This window comes from Empidonax traillii, unplaced genomic scaffold (genome assembly GCF_003031625.1).
Source record: "Empidonax traillii isolate 1590-97213 ecotype Southwest subspecies unplaced genomic scaffold, ASM303162v1 scaffold560:size1140492, whole genome shotgun sequence".
Classification (NCBI taxonomy): domain Eukaryota; kingdom Metazoa; phylum Chordata; class Aves; order Passeriformes; family Tyrannidae; genus Empidonax; species Empidonax traillii.
Genome location: NW_020955753.1, coordinates 191,975 through 206,799, shown reverse-complemented (window position 1 = coordinate 206,799; position 14,825 = coordinate 191,975). Strand labels below are relative to the sequence as shown.

Below are 14,825 nucleotides of genomic sequence, written 5' to 3'. Positions count from 1 at the left end.
GTGTGAAAGTATCAATTGAAAGCTGTGGCTTTTTTAATAAAGAAGAGTGAAGTGTACAGAAGATGGTGTTTTTTCTGCAGTACTGGGAGGCAGTGCCTGGCAATGGATCACAGTGGTGACAGGATGCCCAACTTCCAGCAAGCTGCTCAGCTCCCAAAAGAAATCCTTGCTGCTGCAGCACAGTGCTCAGCATGAGGCAGTCATTTATCCTGCTTCTTGACAGAGTAAATTACCCAACTCAGAGCTGTGGGCTGTGTTTTCAGTATCTCACTCAGTTCTTGCAGGGCTAATTTGGTGTCCCTTCCCTCCTTTCCATGCTGTAGCATGGACTGAGAGCTACCTCACGACTTCTTGAGACACACCCCTGGTTTCTCTGGGGTGGAGTGTGCTCCTTGAATTGAATACCTTGAATCCTTAAAAAGTAGTGGCTGAATAAATTACACATTCATGCTCTATTTTCTAGAGGTTATTGAGCACACACTCACCAGATTTACATAGCAAAACAGGAACTGCATCTTGAACTTTGAGTGACAAACTGCCTTTGCCTCGCTTAGCCTATAAATAAGATTTAGATATTTTGTCAGATCAGTAGTCTATGGATTAGACCTGCTCCTAATACTCCATTTCTAAAACTGAATGCACTTCTGGAGAACAAGTATATTTATATTTTGTATGGAGTTTCTCAAAAAAAGCAGTGGCAACATTTATGGGTAGCATCAGCCACATCATGAGCGAGATCTGCAGTACTGACCCAGCATCTAAGCGTGGGGATTAATGCATGGGCCTGGCATATCTGATCTACCTGTGCCAAAGGATCATACCTCCTGTACTGATCCTGACAGGATACACTTGAGCTGTGGTAAGACCTCCCGTACATCGAGAGCTTTCTCACGCCTATTTCCAACAAAGTGCCCGGCGCCTATAACACTTCCTGAGACAATCTCAAAAGCAAAGCAGCTCCTAAAACTCCTTTTTTAATTTTTTCCTGCTACAAACCAACAAAGCAACTCATTAGAGGGACTCTTTTTGCTTCCTCCCTTTCATTCCATTCACCTAGTGAGGGCTAATTGGACAGCCATAAAATGAATCCAGGGAAATTCTCCTTCTTCTCCCATATATCAGTCCTGCACTAACAAATTGAGCATATTGTCTCATGTGGTGTTTTATTGTCCACCAGACCACATTATCAGCAGGGCAGTCTCACAAAGGTTGATAGCATTACTAGGTTATCTCTTGATCTGACATTCTTGCTTATCACTCTAAATCCAGTCATTTTACCAGTGGCATTAGACACCACTCCTGAAGTTAATTGGGTGCTGCTTGCCACTGACTGCAGACCCAATTCCATAAATTATAGATGATTGTCCCTGCTCTTAAGTTTCATTTCACAACTGGGAAAAGTGTGCGTGGGTTGATATACCTGTCTTTTGAACCACACTCTTTGACATTTGCGATTCAATTATCGGTCACCTTGGCCATTTGTTCAGTCCAGCTGTCCTCCCGTCGGTATGCTCTGTGTCAACACCTACTCCATATACTGCCCTAATGGGAAAATAAACAGTAAATTAGGAGCCTGTATAAATCCAATAAAAGTGATTGTGACTCCATAAACCATGGAAGTGAAACTGAAGTGCTTAATACAGTTGCTGGTCTTGCAGGTTGGAATTGCTGCTCTGTGTTTTTGGAATGTCCCAGCTTATTGGAGATATGCAAGTTATATATCTGTCGAGGGCTTTGGTGTCCATGCAGTAAGAACATGAACTTTAAGGGCTATGCATGGGAAGATTTCTGTATTATATTCTTTAATAAATGGGTGTCATCGGTAGAAAGCAGTAAATTTCTATTAATAATGTTTTATTGAATATTTCCTTTCCCAGATAAAAAGTATTCTTCCTGGACTCACATTTTACATTTGACTGACCCTTTGCACAGCAGTAAGTGCCATCCTGTGGCTGCAAAACCCAAATGCATGTGAAAGACTAATTCTGCAGAAGAATCAAAGTGCTAAGAAAATTTAAAAGTTGTGATTTTTAAAATTCCTCCTGCACTGCAGGAGTAGGATATCATCTTATTATTATTCAGACACATAAAGATCCCTTTCCAGGACTCCAGGCACTATGTAATTAATTAATTATAATAGTATTAATTGATTAATTAATATTAATAACCTGGACATTTTAATGTGTTCCAAGTGTTACTCTGGGAAATTAAGTTTTTGGGACAGGATTTTTTTTTATTTCAGCACATTTGGGATGTTAAAACTTTGGGACAGCTTTTCCTGTTGTACCGTTGCCCCCACATGACTATTCCCATATACAAACCTACTTATTTATGTTGGCAGTGTGGTCTTGACACATTCTGAAAATTATTCATATACATCACTGTTCACAGGAGCACTGGCTATGTGTGTAACAGATTGAACCAACAGGGGGAAAAAAATTCACGTTAAAGAAAATAATGGCATGTGAAATTACTGTTTCTTTAAAGTAAGCAGAAAATCCCACATTTTGCTGGTATTAAATAAGATTATACTATTCAGTTATAATGCATACAGTGGTGATGCTGCAGTGGTACACACCTTTAGCTGAAGGCTCACAGCTTTCAGGTACACATGCAACTTGAAGCCCACGACTGGGGAGAAACTACTGAAATTAGGTTGCTGAGCTCTATGTGCAACCCTGTTTTCACCTAAGTCAAAAATTCCCGTTGCTTTCTGAATCTGAAGATTCCACAGCTGACCAGAACCTCTCCACCAAGAAGGTATCTGTAATTCTTTGTCTGCTGAGACAACGTGAGCTCTCAGATCAACAGGGTAACGCTTGTCGTTAGACTTTCGTGTGTGTCTCTAGCCATGCAGTCTGTATGTGCCCCGCCGTCCGTGGTATGGGTGGGAATGCTGAGACTATATTCAGACATTTGTGGAGGTTTTTAGACATTCAACAGAGCTGAAAACAAAACTAAACTGGTTATGTGAAAAACAGGGTTACAGTGAACCTGTCCCTAAGTGTACACTTAACTGTGTCTGTCTTGCCTAGTGAAACAGGGCAGGGTTTTTACTGTAACTGATGAAACACAGAGTGCTAATGCACACATCAGGGAAGGAGCTGATGGTTCTCAACCTTTTATCACCACAACAGTTGTCTGAATTTCAGTTTCGTATGTTTTGTGCTGGACACAACACTGGAGCCCATTTTTGAGGTTGAGTTTTCCGAGCTAGAAACTCAACATGGAACAAGTAAAAAAGGTGGTCCAAGAATATGAGTTTTGCTTCAAAATTGGAATCTTTATTTTTTTCTGTGTATAATCCCATGCTGATTCTCAACCAGCTTGTAAAACTGACCTCTTGTCAACATAAAATGGATAGTAGATATTTACAGGACACTTAAAATCGAAGACAAGTAGAGATTGCGATATTAAGGCTTGTCTGTTTTGCCTATTAGATGAAAGTGTGATTAAATATAACCCAATTAATGCCTGTTATCTGTCCAAAATTGATTTGTAACAGAAAGTTGTGAAGTAGGCATCAAAAATTCAAGTATAATTTTTATTACTAAAATCAAAGCAATTATTGCTGTGGTTTACTTTAACCTGATCTGACAAAAATAGGATGATATTGTCATTTAAAAAATCCTGCCTTGGGAAGAGTCTCGACAACCAACCTCCTTATTAATGCTTATCTCCTTTATTTCTTTTCATACCGATTTTCTGAGCATTTTCGTACTACTTTTTAAGATATTTTTAGGATGAAGTCCTCATCTGACTTCAAAAATTACTTTATTCAAACATGCATGAATCATTACTATGATACTGTCCTCAAAATTGATTGAAATTTTACTTTGCACCCCATTGGTAGCCAAAGAAGCATTAAAAAAAAAAAAAATGTATCTTTGGTTTTTCCTTTTTGATTAATGAAAGCAGTCCCTGCAATCTTCCTAAGTGACTGTTCACTGAAGTCAGATAAATTTCTAAGGCCTAAACCATACATTTTTACTTTTTGCAAATTTAAAATATCTCTACAGGATACTCAAAAATTGGGAACAGCCTGTATCCCTTAAAGGTCTGATTTATATACTTTCTACCTGGCTACATAATCAGTTTTTTATTCATCAGCTTTTTAACTGGTGAGCTTTATTTTGACCATAAAACTGTGGAAGCTTCATTTTTTACTCTGAAAAAGCTAAATTGCATTTAAATGTCAGAGGCTACTCATCAGTCTATCAGCTGTAAAACTGTCTTTGAAATGTTTTACCTGTATGTGTGGATGGAGAGCACTCATTATTTCTTGCATATTGTGGAAAAATAATGTAAGGTGGAAATTGGATATTTTCAGCATTGCTGATGAGACACAAAGTCTTTTACATTGAGATTAATGGCTCTTACGTTGCCTACTTGGGTATTGATCAAAGGGGTTGTTGGTAAGTGATGAGTTCTACAATAGAGATTTTTGGAGGGAGAGCAGTGGGTGGTATGTAGTTTGCTATCTGTAGTGAAATTGCAGAATTCGTCACCAAAATTGTAGTATCACAATGCATGTTCCCTCACTGGCCGGACATCTTAAGAAATTTCCTGTACCCTGACTTGGGGAACCTGGATGCCTGTCCTCCTTTTGCTCTCTCATTGCCATTCCTCATTAACCATCTGCTTTTTGGGGGATTTTGTTTTCTTTCAACAGTTGCTTTTAAAACCTGATTATTTCAGTAGCCCTGTTTGTAGCACAGGTGCACAAACAGTTTATTGGCGGGTGAAGGTGGTTGCAGACTATGACAGGGGAAGAACAAATGGTTGGAGGAGGTGCTGGAGATGGGGCTGGATGTGTCTTAATCTGCCTTTCTGCCAGAGACAAGGTGGTGTCATCCCCTGTTAGCACAACCAAGTGCTGCTTTCTAGAGCAATTTAAGCAAGAAAAAAAGAAGTGTTATCTGTCTTTTCAAAATGCTTGGTTCTCCTATATGTAGCAGCGTAGAATTTCAATGCAGTGTACCTATGAAGTAAAATAATTTAAGGAACTGCAGTGCATATCTTTCATCCCATTGCTGTCCAAATAAACATTTTACCTCCTCAGTAATAACCATTTTGTTTCAAGACTGACCGTCACAGTCTCATCTAAGGATGTTTTATCCAACCTCAGAAGGCACTGGCTGTTTGGCATGACAGAAGTTGTTTAGAAGTCTTTATATTATAGTTTAGGACAGAAGGTGATTACTTCCATTGAAGACTGAAAGTTTTAGCCGAAGTTACTACTCTGTTGTAACAGAAGCAGCTGCCACAATATTTCTAAGAGCATGCAGAGCATGCTCTTTCGTGCTATGCCTATTTTCAGGGGACATTCAACAGCTTGTGCTGTGCTAGGCAGTGCTGCTGACTTACTGCAAAAAAAACCAAAAACCAGAGGGTTATTGCTGCACACCTGCACCAGATTTGAGAGTTTCTGCTGAAAGATTTGCTGTACATTAATTCCCAATCAATTTTAATATCTGGGGATCTATGCTGCAAACTGACGCATCTGCACACCCAAGCAAGGATGTAAAGTGTATACTGTTGATTAGTTAACTCCATGGTGACTAGTGCTATTGCTTGATTAAATGTTGGCAGTATATCAGCATATATTTTTTGAGCACAGCATGGCTGTTGATGGTTACAAAATAAGTTATTAATATTAGGAAAATATCTTGGAAGCATGGATAACATATTGTGTCTGTATTAATAGCCAGAATGTTTTTCTTACATGATTACACATATACTAATGGTCTAGTATGAAAAAATGGAAGATTGGGGATATGTAATAGTCGTCATAATTTTGGGGCAACTTAAGAAGGTGTTGAGTTCCTGTTTATAGTGAAAGTGAAAACCAAGTTTGGATAGGAAATGAAAGGTAATTGGATATTTGAGAAAAGAGCGGTGTGGTGAGCTTAGAAGTAGATGCACACATCTTTTGAAACACAAAAACTGAGACCTACTGTATTTCCTGAGTGCTGTGATAAGATTTTTGGAGAAGGGCATTATCTGTAGAGGTAGATCTGATAGAGGGGAACTTATCAATATTTAATTACAATCTTCTTACCACAAGAAAAGCAAAATCCACAAATGACTGAAGTAGATATTCAGGTATGAATTAGGTTAAAATTGATATAGAGAGTAGTACTAACATTAAACTGCTCAAATATCTTGATTTGCAAGCTCTATGTTATTTAATGCTACTTGAAGTGAAATACTCTGACATTTGCCTACTCATTTTCTGTTCATGAAACTCTCTGATTGTAATCTTCACTATCAGCTGGAGCTAAACACCTTCTTCAAAGTTTCCTGTGAAGATCAATAGGCAGCTTTTATCTTCTTTCCCATTTAGGGGCTATGTGGGTAGTTAAAGTTCTATTTAGTGATAGGTTGTTCCAAAACACTGGAACAAGGGGGTTTCATATGCCTAAAAAAATATATATATTTTTAAGCAATTGCATATCAGTCTTTCTTTATACTGTTTGTAAGGTGTCAATCTGAAGGTGGGTATATGTCCTTGGGGCCAGATATTATCAGGGAACAATTTGAAATGCATTCTTCTGCTTTCCAGTTTTTTCTTTGTTTTACGTATATATAGTGAGACTCATTATTGTAGCCTCATGAGCAGAGAGAGGAAGATCATTATGTACTCAAAAGAACTTTACAGTTGTTATTTGGAGGCTGAGGTTGATATTGTTACTATGATCATCTCAAATTTTCCAACCTTCTAGTTGCAAGCTTTGCAAACTGTTCAACATGCAATATGATACGTGCAGTTTCAAGCACTGCTTCTGATGATGGTGTTATCACCTAGAAGGTCAGGAGAAGTCCTAGCTTTTTCTTACCAGATGATTTCTGCTGAATCATAAGTGACTACACACTACAGTTAGGCAGTGAAGATTTTATGTATTTAACTCCACCACTGGAAGTAAGAGGCACATTTGGACTTCTGGAAAGTGACTGTTTTAGAGTCACTTCTGGACAAAGTTTAATCTTCAGTTTGTCAAAAGCAGATTATAAGAGGTTGACATTCTTGAGGACTACAGTTTTCTTTTTACTTTGTGAAAAGAAAAGAAAGATGCTTTCTGAGATTTCCTGGAGGAGTTTCCTTTAACACATGACAGGCTTGCTCTGTTGTCCTGGGAATGTATTGGAGTAATGGCTGGTTCTGCACTTAGCATGTATTGATTGAAGAACACTGTAAATAAAGCCTGATGCACAAAGGTTGCCGGGATCTCCAGACTGTAATGAACTTCAAAAGCAATGCCTGTGGAAAATGGCTATTTTTCTTTTCAAGAGTCACCGTCAAGAGCTATACAGATCCTTCAATCCTTATTTCTATTGCTACTAAAGCTAAAATATAAGTATTCACTTTCTTTTGAGAGACTTGTTTATTGTGTCTGTTTTCAAAAAGCTTGTAGAATAATGTATGATACAGGATAAATTTAGTAGGATTGGTAGTAGCATTTTTGGACTTTTAAGTCACCCATTCTGATATTTCACTCTGCCAGGTCCTTTGATTACCATCTATTCGTCTCAGTACTGTGAGTCTGACAAAAGTTAAGATTTGAAGGCTCTAAGGCTTTCTTCAGTACACTCTTCTAATATTTAGGTTTGTAAATACTACAGGGAGTATTTAACTCCAAATGAAAAAGCCTTCCTTCCTTCCTTTCTTCCTGTCTTTTGGCAATACAGTGTTGAAATTACCTGATGTCATCATTAATTCTCAAATGGTTTAACAGACCATTATGCATCGTTTCCTAGCTTGAATGTGGCTGGAAGCCATTGACATTCTTAATCAGACACCCAGAGTGTTTATGTCAGTAATAATCTCTATTTAAAATGTACTCTAAACTATTTATTTCTCATACCTGACCTGAGTGAATGTATTATTTTTTTTTAATGTATGAAAACACAGTGTTCCCAGATTAGCACATTGTAAAGGAAATAGGGAAAGATGGATCATATTGATATGATTGGAACTCTTTTGTGCAAGAAGTGTTTAAGTAATACATCTTTTGGGACAGCACCACATTCTATTAGAGTAAGTGAAATAAGCACTGCCCACTTATTTTCCACAGCTGCCAAATAAAGGTTTAAAGAGAAGGCATCTAGTTTGCTGTATCCAACTCAGTAATTCTGTTGAACTAAAAAAAAAAACCTGAAAAAACTCCTGTTCTATATATCTTTGAGCTACACTGTCTTCACTTTGCAGCAACAATATGATATGTAGTTCAGTAACAGCAGGCATTTCAGAAAAAAATATTTCCTTGTAAGAATTTAGCCACAAATTTAGTCTGTCTCTGAAGTAGGCAGAGGTAGTAATTCAGTGCATTTGACTTTAAAGTTCTATGCATCCTTTGATGAGCTCTCCTTATAATCTTTTATTTTTCTTACTTGGGCTGAATTCCAGAGACTTACAATAGGTATTGCAGCTCATCTTAGCGTTGGCAGAAGAAACAAACCCATTAGTCACTATAACAGCAGGGGTATTTCTCAGCTCTCCAGCTCACTTTGATCATTTTTCTGTCTTCAGTAACTCAACTAGATTCTCTCTTCTAAGGTTTTCTGAAGCAAAATTAGCATTTGGGGGAAGGGAGAGACTTTTACCTGAAAACCTCATTATGCACATGCCTTTCATGAGACACAAGCATTTCAGCTTACTTTTTTTTTTTTGCATTAAGCAGTTTTCACACGAGCAAAAATAAACAGGCAAATATGACATCTTCAGCATTTTGCAATGCTAATGACAGTAATGTGGCAGTTCCTCATAACTTAGAAATTGGGTAGGCTGAGTACTTCCTCCTGCCAAAGAATGATATGGAAGAAGATTCTTGTTCTTCTAAGGCTTGATAATTCACATTAAACACCTGCTGATTGTCTTGTTGTACTTGTTGAAATAAGAGCCCTGCTAGCTACTCCCTCCAGCTGAGTTAATTATCTTGGAAGTCATGAGCTTTTGTTAATGAGACTCAATATAGTACTTCTAATTCAGGAGTGTGGTCCTGACAGTTGTATTTGTATTCTGAAAAGATTTAAGAACTACACCTTCTGCAATTAAGTGTCACAGTTCAATTCATAGGAGAAATTACTATCTCAAGGGAAAATTACTTTTGTCACCGTTGTTGAGGTCTGCTAGACTGATGCTGTGTTTTAGCCAATACTTTCACAGTAGATGTCTCCTCCATGCCTTCTCCATGGTCATAAAAAGAAGAAATTCTCATATGTAACATTCCAGCTGTTGTATGTTAACAGTCAGTGTTGACCTGTCTTTTCACCGAGAAGATCCAATGCTGTGGAAATCTCTTTGTAGTTTATATGTAGACTTGAACATAAATATGAATATCTCTTAGTCCTATAGAATGGAGAAGATTGTTCTGGGAGGTATTCAAAAACACCTGAAAGACAGTGCAGTCACTGGCCACAGCCAGCATGGCTTCCTGAGGTAAAAGTCCTGCTTATCAAAACTTGTTTCCTTTTATGACAAGGTAACCCACATAGCTGATCAAGGGAAGACAGTTGATATAATCTTTTTGGATGTCAGTAAAGCTTTTGATACTATCTCTCACAGGATCCTCCTGGACAAGATGTCCAGCACACAGCTGGATAAACACATTGTGTGGTGGGTGAGCATTTGTCTCATGGGCCGAGCACAGAGGGTGATAGTGAATGGGGTGGCATCAGACTGGTGACCTATCACCAGTGGGGCACCATCTTGGGCCCTGTGCTCTTCGTCATCTTCATAAATGGATGCAGGACTGGAAGGGATACTGACCGTGTTTGCAGACAACACAAAACTTGAAGGAGCCGCTGACTCCCTCGAAGGCAGGGAGGCCCTGCAGAGAGATCCAAGAAATTAGAGGACTGGGCAACCACCACCCCTATGAAGTTCAACAAGGGAAGGTGCTGGATTCTGCACCTGGGGTGGGGCAATCCTGAATGTACATACAGATGGGGGAATGAGATGCTGGAAAGCAGTGACACTGAAAGGGACCTGGGGAGCTGATGGCAAATTGACTATGAGTCAGCAGTGCCCTGACAGCCAGGAGGGCCAACCGTGTCCTGGGGAACAAAGAGGAGTCTGAGGGGACACCTCATTGCAGTCTACAGCTTCCTCATGAGGGGAAGTGGAGGGGCAGGCACTGATCTCTTCCCTGTGGTGATCAGGGACAGGACCTGATGGAATGGCCTGAAGTTGTGTCAGGAGAGGTTTAGGTTGCATATTAGAAAAAGGTTCTTCACCCAGAGGGTGGCTGGGCACTGGAACAGGCTGCCCAGGGAAGTGGTCACAGCACCAAGCCTGACAGTTCAAGAGGCATTTGGATGAGACTCTCAGGCACATGGTGTGACTCTTTAGGATGGTCCTATGCAGGGCTAAGACTTGAACTCGATGATCCTTACGGGTCCCTTCCAAGTCAGCAGATTCTATGACTCTGTAGGAAAGGGTGTGGTAATGTCTATAGGCCAAACCTACTGAAGTAGGTCCTGCAGAAGTGGAAATTGTTTTACTTGGATTTTGACAATTCTGTTATTACATTGAATTTATCATACTCTGCAGAAGGAGATATTTTTGTGTGTTTTTCTCAAAAGAAACATATCTGAGGTTAATAGAGGGAATTTGAGGAGGCCTTGTCCTGGTCCATCCAGCTGTAGGAAACATTGTAAGGGATGTATAAATGTTGTTACTCTACCAAAGAAATTTCCAGGTAACCAATACCTATATGTGTATTGGCTGATATATTTCAGTAAAGTCAATGGGTAAATGTAAATACCTGACAGAAAGTGCTGATTTTCTGGAGAAAACTGTAGTGGAACTGTCTGTATGTTGTGGGAAAACAGCAGTGATCCTTAGGATTTCCCCATGAAAGTGCTATAAAACGTCATATTATTCTCATTGTCTGTCGCATTCAAACCTTATTAAATATGTCATCACGTGCCTTTTAAGACATTCCACCCTTGTTGAATGGATCAACCCTTTGTATGATTGGTCAGAGATTCCAAATTCAGCTGCTTTTGTGGCCCTATACCAGCTTTGGGAGGTCGTATCCTCTGTTTAGGCTTCCTTGACACAGCGTGAGCAGCAATATCTAACCAGAAGGGCGGAGAGGACAGTAGCTGGCTGGTCCATCTCAGCTTGCACATGGTTAAGGAGCAGCTTGCTTGTCTGCAGCAGTTGTATCCGGGTACCAGCCTCTGCACATAGTCTGGATGTGTTCAACATTTAGGAAGGCACATGCTGACTAAGCAGCTATTCTTCATCTCCTCTGGAAAAGCCATAATTTTGGTCCTTACCATTTTCCCATCTTGATTACTGTGAGATTCACCTCTTGTTTGGTTTTTGATGGCATATCTTGACAAACATATCTTGAGACAGTCTGTCATTCACCTTTTTTTCTGTTTTTTCCCCTGTCATGCTATCTGCACGTTTCTAAACAAAACAACCTCACTGGCCCTAAATTACAGCTTCTCTCCTGCAAGCTCTCCTGTGTCTTGCACATCTGTCTTTCAGATTTCCAGAGATACCAGCTGTGAATTAGCTTTTGTATCTTTGTCCTATGAACATCCCAAGTTCCCTCCTTTCCCTGGTTGCTTTTCACTGTAATTTTCAGCTGTTTAACGGTTTTGCTGGAAACTATGGTAATGTCTGAATCAAAATTGCCTTGGTTAGAGGGGCCCCTAAATGCTGGTGTGATACTGTGTCCTGATGGAAATGGTATTTGCAGAGCAATGTGCTGAACGACCCTTCTGGTCCTCCCTGTTTTTGTCTGGGAACAATTTTTGAACTGGCAGCAACTTGTTGGTCTATTTTAATGTGTTATCATGGTGTTTTTATTCTGCAGGGTAGAGGAAATTTTTGCAGTTCTTTTACCTTGTTTACAGCTTGAAGCTGAATAGCCATGCTAGAGTCAAGCTGATTGGAGCAGAGAAAAGGGGTCAGTTGGGGTGCAGATTTACAGTTAGGGAAATAATCACACCACTGGTGTGATGGAGGCTTTTATTAATTAATTTACATGCCTGCAAAAGAAGAATTTCAGCTCCAGTGTCTGGCACTCAGAACTTTTTGAGTGAAGCTGCATCCTGTCATTTTAAAAAGTTTTGAGTATCCCCCAGAGAAAAAGGTTTAGCTGATACCTAACATTTTCCTCTCCAGGGATGTAAAGTTTTAGCCTGAGTAGAACTGACTAACTTCAGGCCTTCTATGTTAATTTTTATAATGAACTGACATTTTGTTTATAGCCATTACTGTTTTCTGTTAGCTGTCAGGAAATATTTTCAGTACAACTTTTTTCTTATTGAATAGATTTCCCTCAAGTTTGGATTTACAAAAACATACAAATGTACACATGTATTTACTGCCACAACACCATATTAGTGAAGATTTTGGCAGTAACCTAACAAACTGTGAGACTTTACTGGTAAGACAGGAGAATGCTTCATTTCTTGAGCAGTCTCTCGAGTTAAGTAGGTTTTTCTCATCATAGTTGCTTGACTGCTTATACCACTGTGGTTATCAGAAATTTTATTATCCTGATTGGTTATAAACTCTTAATCTCTCTCACACACCTTTTTTGTAGATTGCTGATAGCAGGTTGCAGAAAATGCCTGTTTTTAAAAAATACTGTATGATCTGTTTAGAGAACAAGAGTTTCCAGAATCTTGCCAATATTTTTTAATGCAAGAACATTATCCCCTAAAAAAGCATTTAGTTGACATTTTTTGAGTTTGGATTAGTGTGTCTCTGATTGTTTCTATGCAGTACAGCCTGTACTGCTTGGCGTTATTGATTGTTTTCTCTGTGGAGAAATCCCAAAAAAGGTTTTTCTTTGTTAACCTGTGCTCTGGCCAAGAGCTTGGCCGGTTGCACCAGAGTAGAACAGAAATAGGATCAACCTCTATGTGGGACATAAGTTATGTATCCTGAAAGCTTTTAATAGGAGAAGTGGCAGAACTGGCTTTTTGTTTACTGCAGGAGCACTGACATTCTCCCAAAGTGGTGAAGAGACTGAAGTCCCTGGTGGTGTGGCTCTCACCGAGTGGAAAGGCAGATTCACAGCCATGTGTGCAGCCTTTCAAAATTTTAAATGCTATTCAGTGGAGTTAAATGCAGGAAATGGGAAATGTCTTTTACCTTTCCTATAGAAAACACGAGTTTTCTGCTGATTTCAGCGTTATATCAGAATTACCCGAAGTTTAGACTTGTAAACACAAGGATGGGACAATGCCAAAGGACATTATTCCCAGAAAACTTTGCTTTGGCTACAGATTGAATATCAGGACTATTAGATTTTCAAGGGAACACAGAAATTTTTAAGGAAAAATAAAACATGAGGAAGTTAACCAGCAAACCAGTCAATGTGTGATGATTGGTATGAGCACGGAAGGGTGTGTAATATCTTGGCTCACTATCATAAAAAATTGCTACTGTGGGATTTGGCATGGTAGCATATGTAACTGAAAATGAAATTTGAACTTCTTTCATGCTAACAGAAATAAGTTTCTGCCTTATTTCGTTCTCATTAAAAAATGCAATCGAAATATTGAGAGAGAAGTTTGAAACATATTGATTTCATTTTGAAGGCATATTATTAAATCTCTTGAGGGCTTGTTGATCTTGAATCATTTCACTTCCACAGTCTTTCATATTGAAAATTATTAGTAATTCTGTTTAAGTTGCAGCTAAATTACTAATTAACTTTCATCTCAAAGATTTTATTTCTTACATGTTTCTGGCAGCACAGTGCACTCTTTACAAAATGCAGCAGAATTTTTTTGTTACCTGCCTCTCTGTGCTCCTTACAATCATAAAAAGCAGGTTTGGAATTAATGAGCTGTCACATCTCGGATAGTGAATGAAAAGAACTGACAGAAATTCTTTTGTTGGTTAAGAAATTCCAAATAATTAATGGGGAAAAAAAGTGCTAGAGGTTCTTTTAGGATTTAGGAAGAAATACATCTTTCAAATTCTTTCCATGACTGAAGAAACTTTAAAATTTGTTTGCAAAAAAAGCAGGGATCCTGCTTAATGGGTTAATTCCATTTCTCCCTTCTGAGACAAACTTGTAGAATTTGAGATATATGTTAGGAGAAATAGCTTCCTGGAGTGCATGTTCCCCATTCCAGGTTCATCTCAAAAGTAAGAAATTCCTGGATTTGGTATTGTGGACAAATTTGAATTAAGTACCTGGCTCATTTATAGTGAGCATGTTTCACATACATAGCAGAGTTTGTAAACTGCAGTGCAGATTAAATTTGGGGAGGGCAAGGTATTTCCTTATGTTTTATGTTTTTTTCTAATTTATGAAGTCCTGTTGTAAGCTATTCAGAATAACCTCTACTGCTGTTTTTCAGGTAACCGTCTCAGATGGGGGCACATCTCCCAAGCAGTCCTCTGTTTGGGTGGTGGTCCAGGTTCTGGATGAGAATGATAACAAACCACAGTTTCCAGAGAAAGTCTATCAGGTCAAGCTGCCAGAGCGGGACCGTAAGAAAAGAGGGGAGCCAATCTACAGAGCTTTTGCTTTTGACAAAGACGAAGGCCCTAATGCAGAAATCTCATACAGCATTGTGGATGGAAATGATGATGGGAAGTTCTTTATTGACCCCAAAACAGGGATGGTTTCTTCCAGAAAGCAGTTCACAGCAGGGAGTTATGACATCTTAACAGTAAGTGCTTTTTTACTGACATACAAACCCATGATTTGACTGACTTTTTTTTAGAAATAGACCCTCCTGTATAAAGCGTGGTATATGACTGTTTTTACTGTATGACCTATATGTAAGATCTGACTTATTAAGATCTGATGTATTAAGAAATCTAGTATTCATATACA

At 38.9% G+C, this 14,825-nt stretch overlaps 1 protein-coding gene across 8 annotated transcripts in view; it reads left to right on the top strand.

Annotated features, from left to right (window-relative positions):
* FAT3 (FAT atypical cadherin 3) overlaps window positions 1–14,825 on the top strand; it is a 412,789-nt gene that overhangs the window by 292,919 nt on the left and 105,045 nt on the right. For all 8 annotated transcript variants that reach the window (XM_027897770.1, XM_027897769.1, XM_027897771.1 and 5 more), the window contains exon 5: window positions 14,344–14,658. In XM_027897770.1, the coding sequence (XP_027753571.1) occupies window positions 14,344–14,658 (315 nt within the window). The remainder of the gene's footprint in view (window positions 1–14,343; window positions 14,659–14,825) is intronic.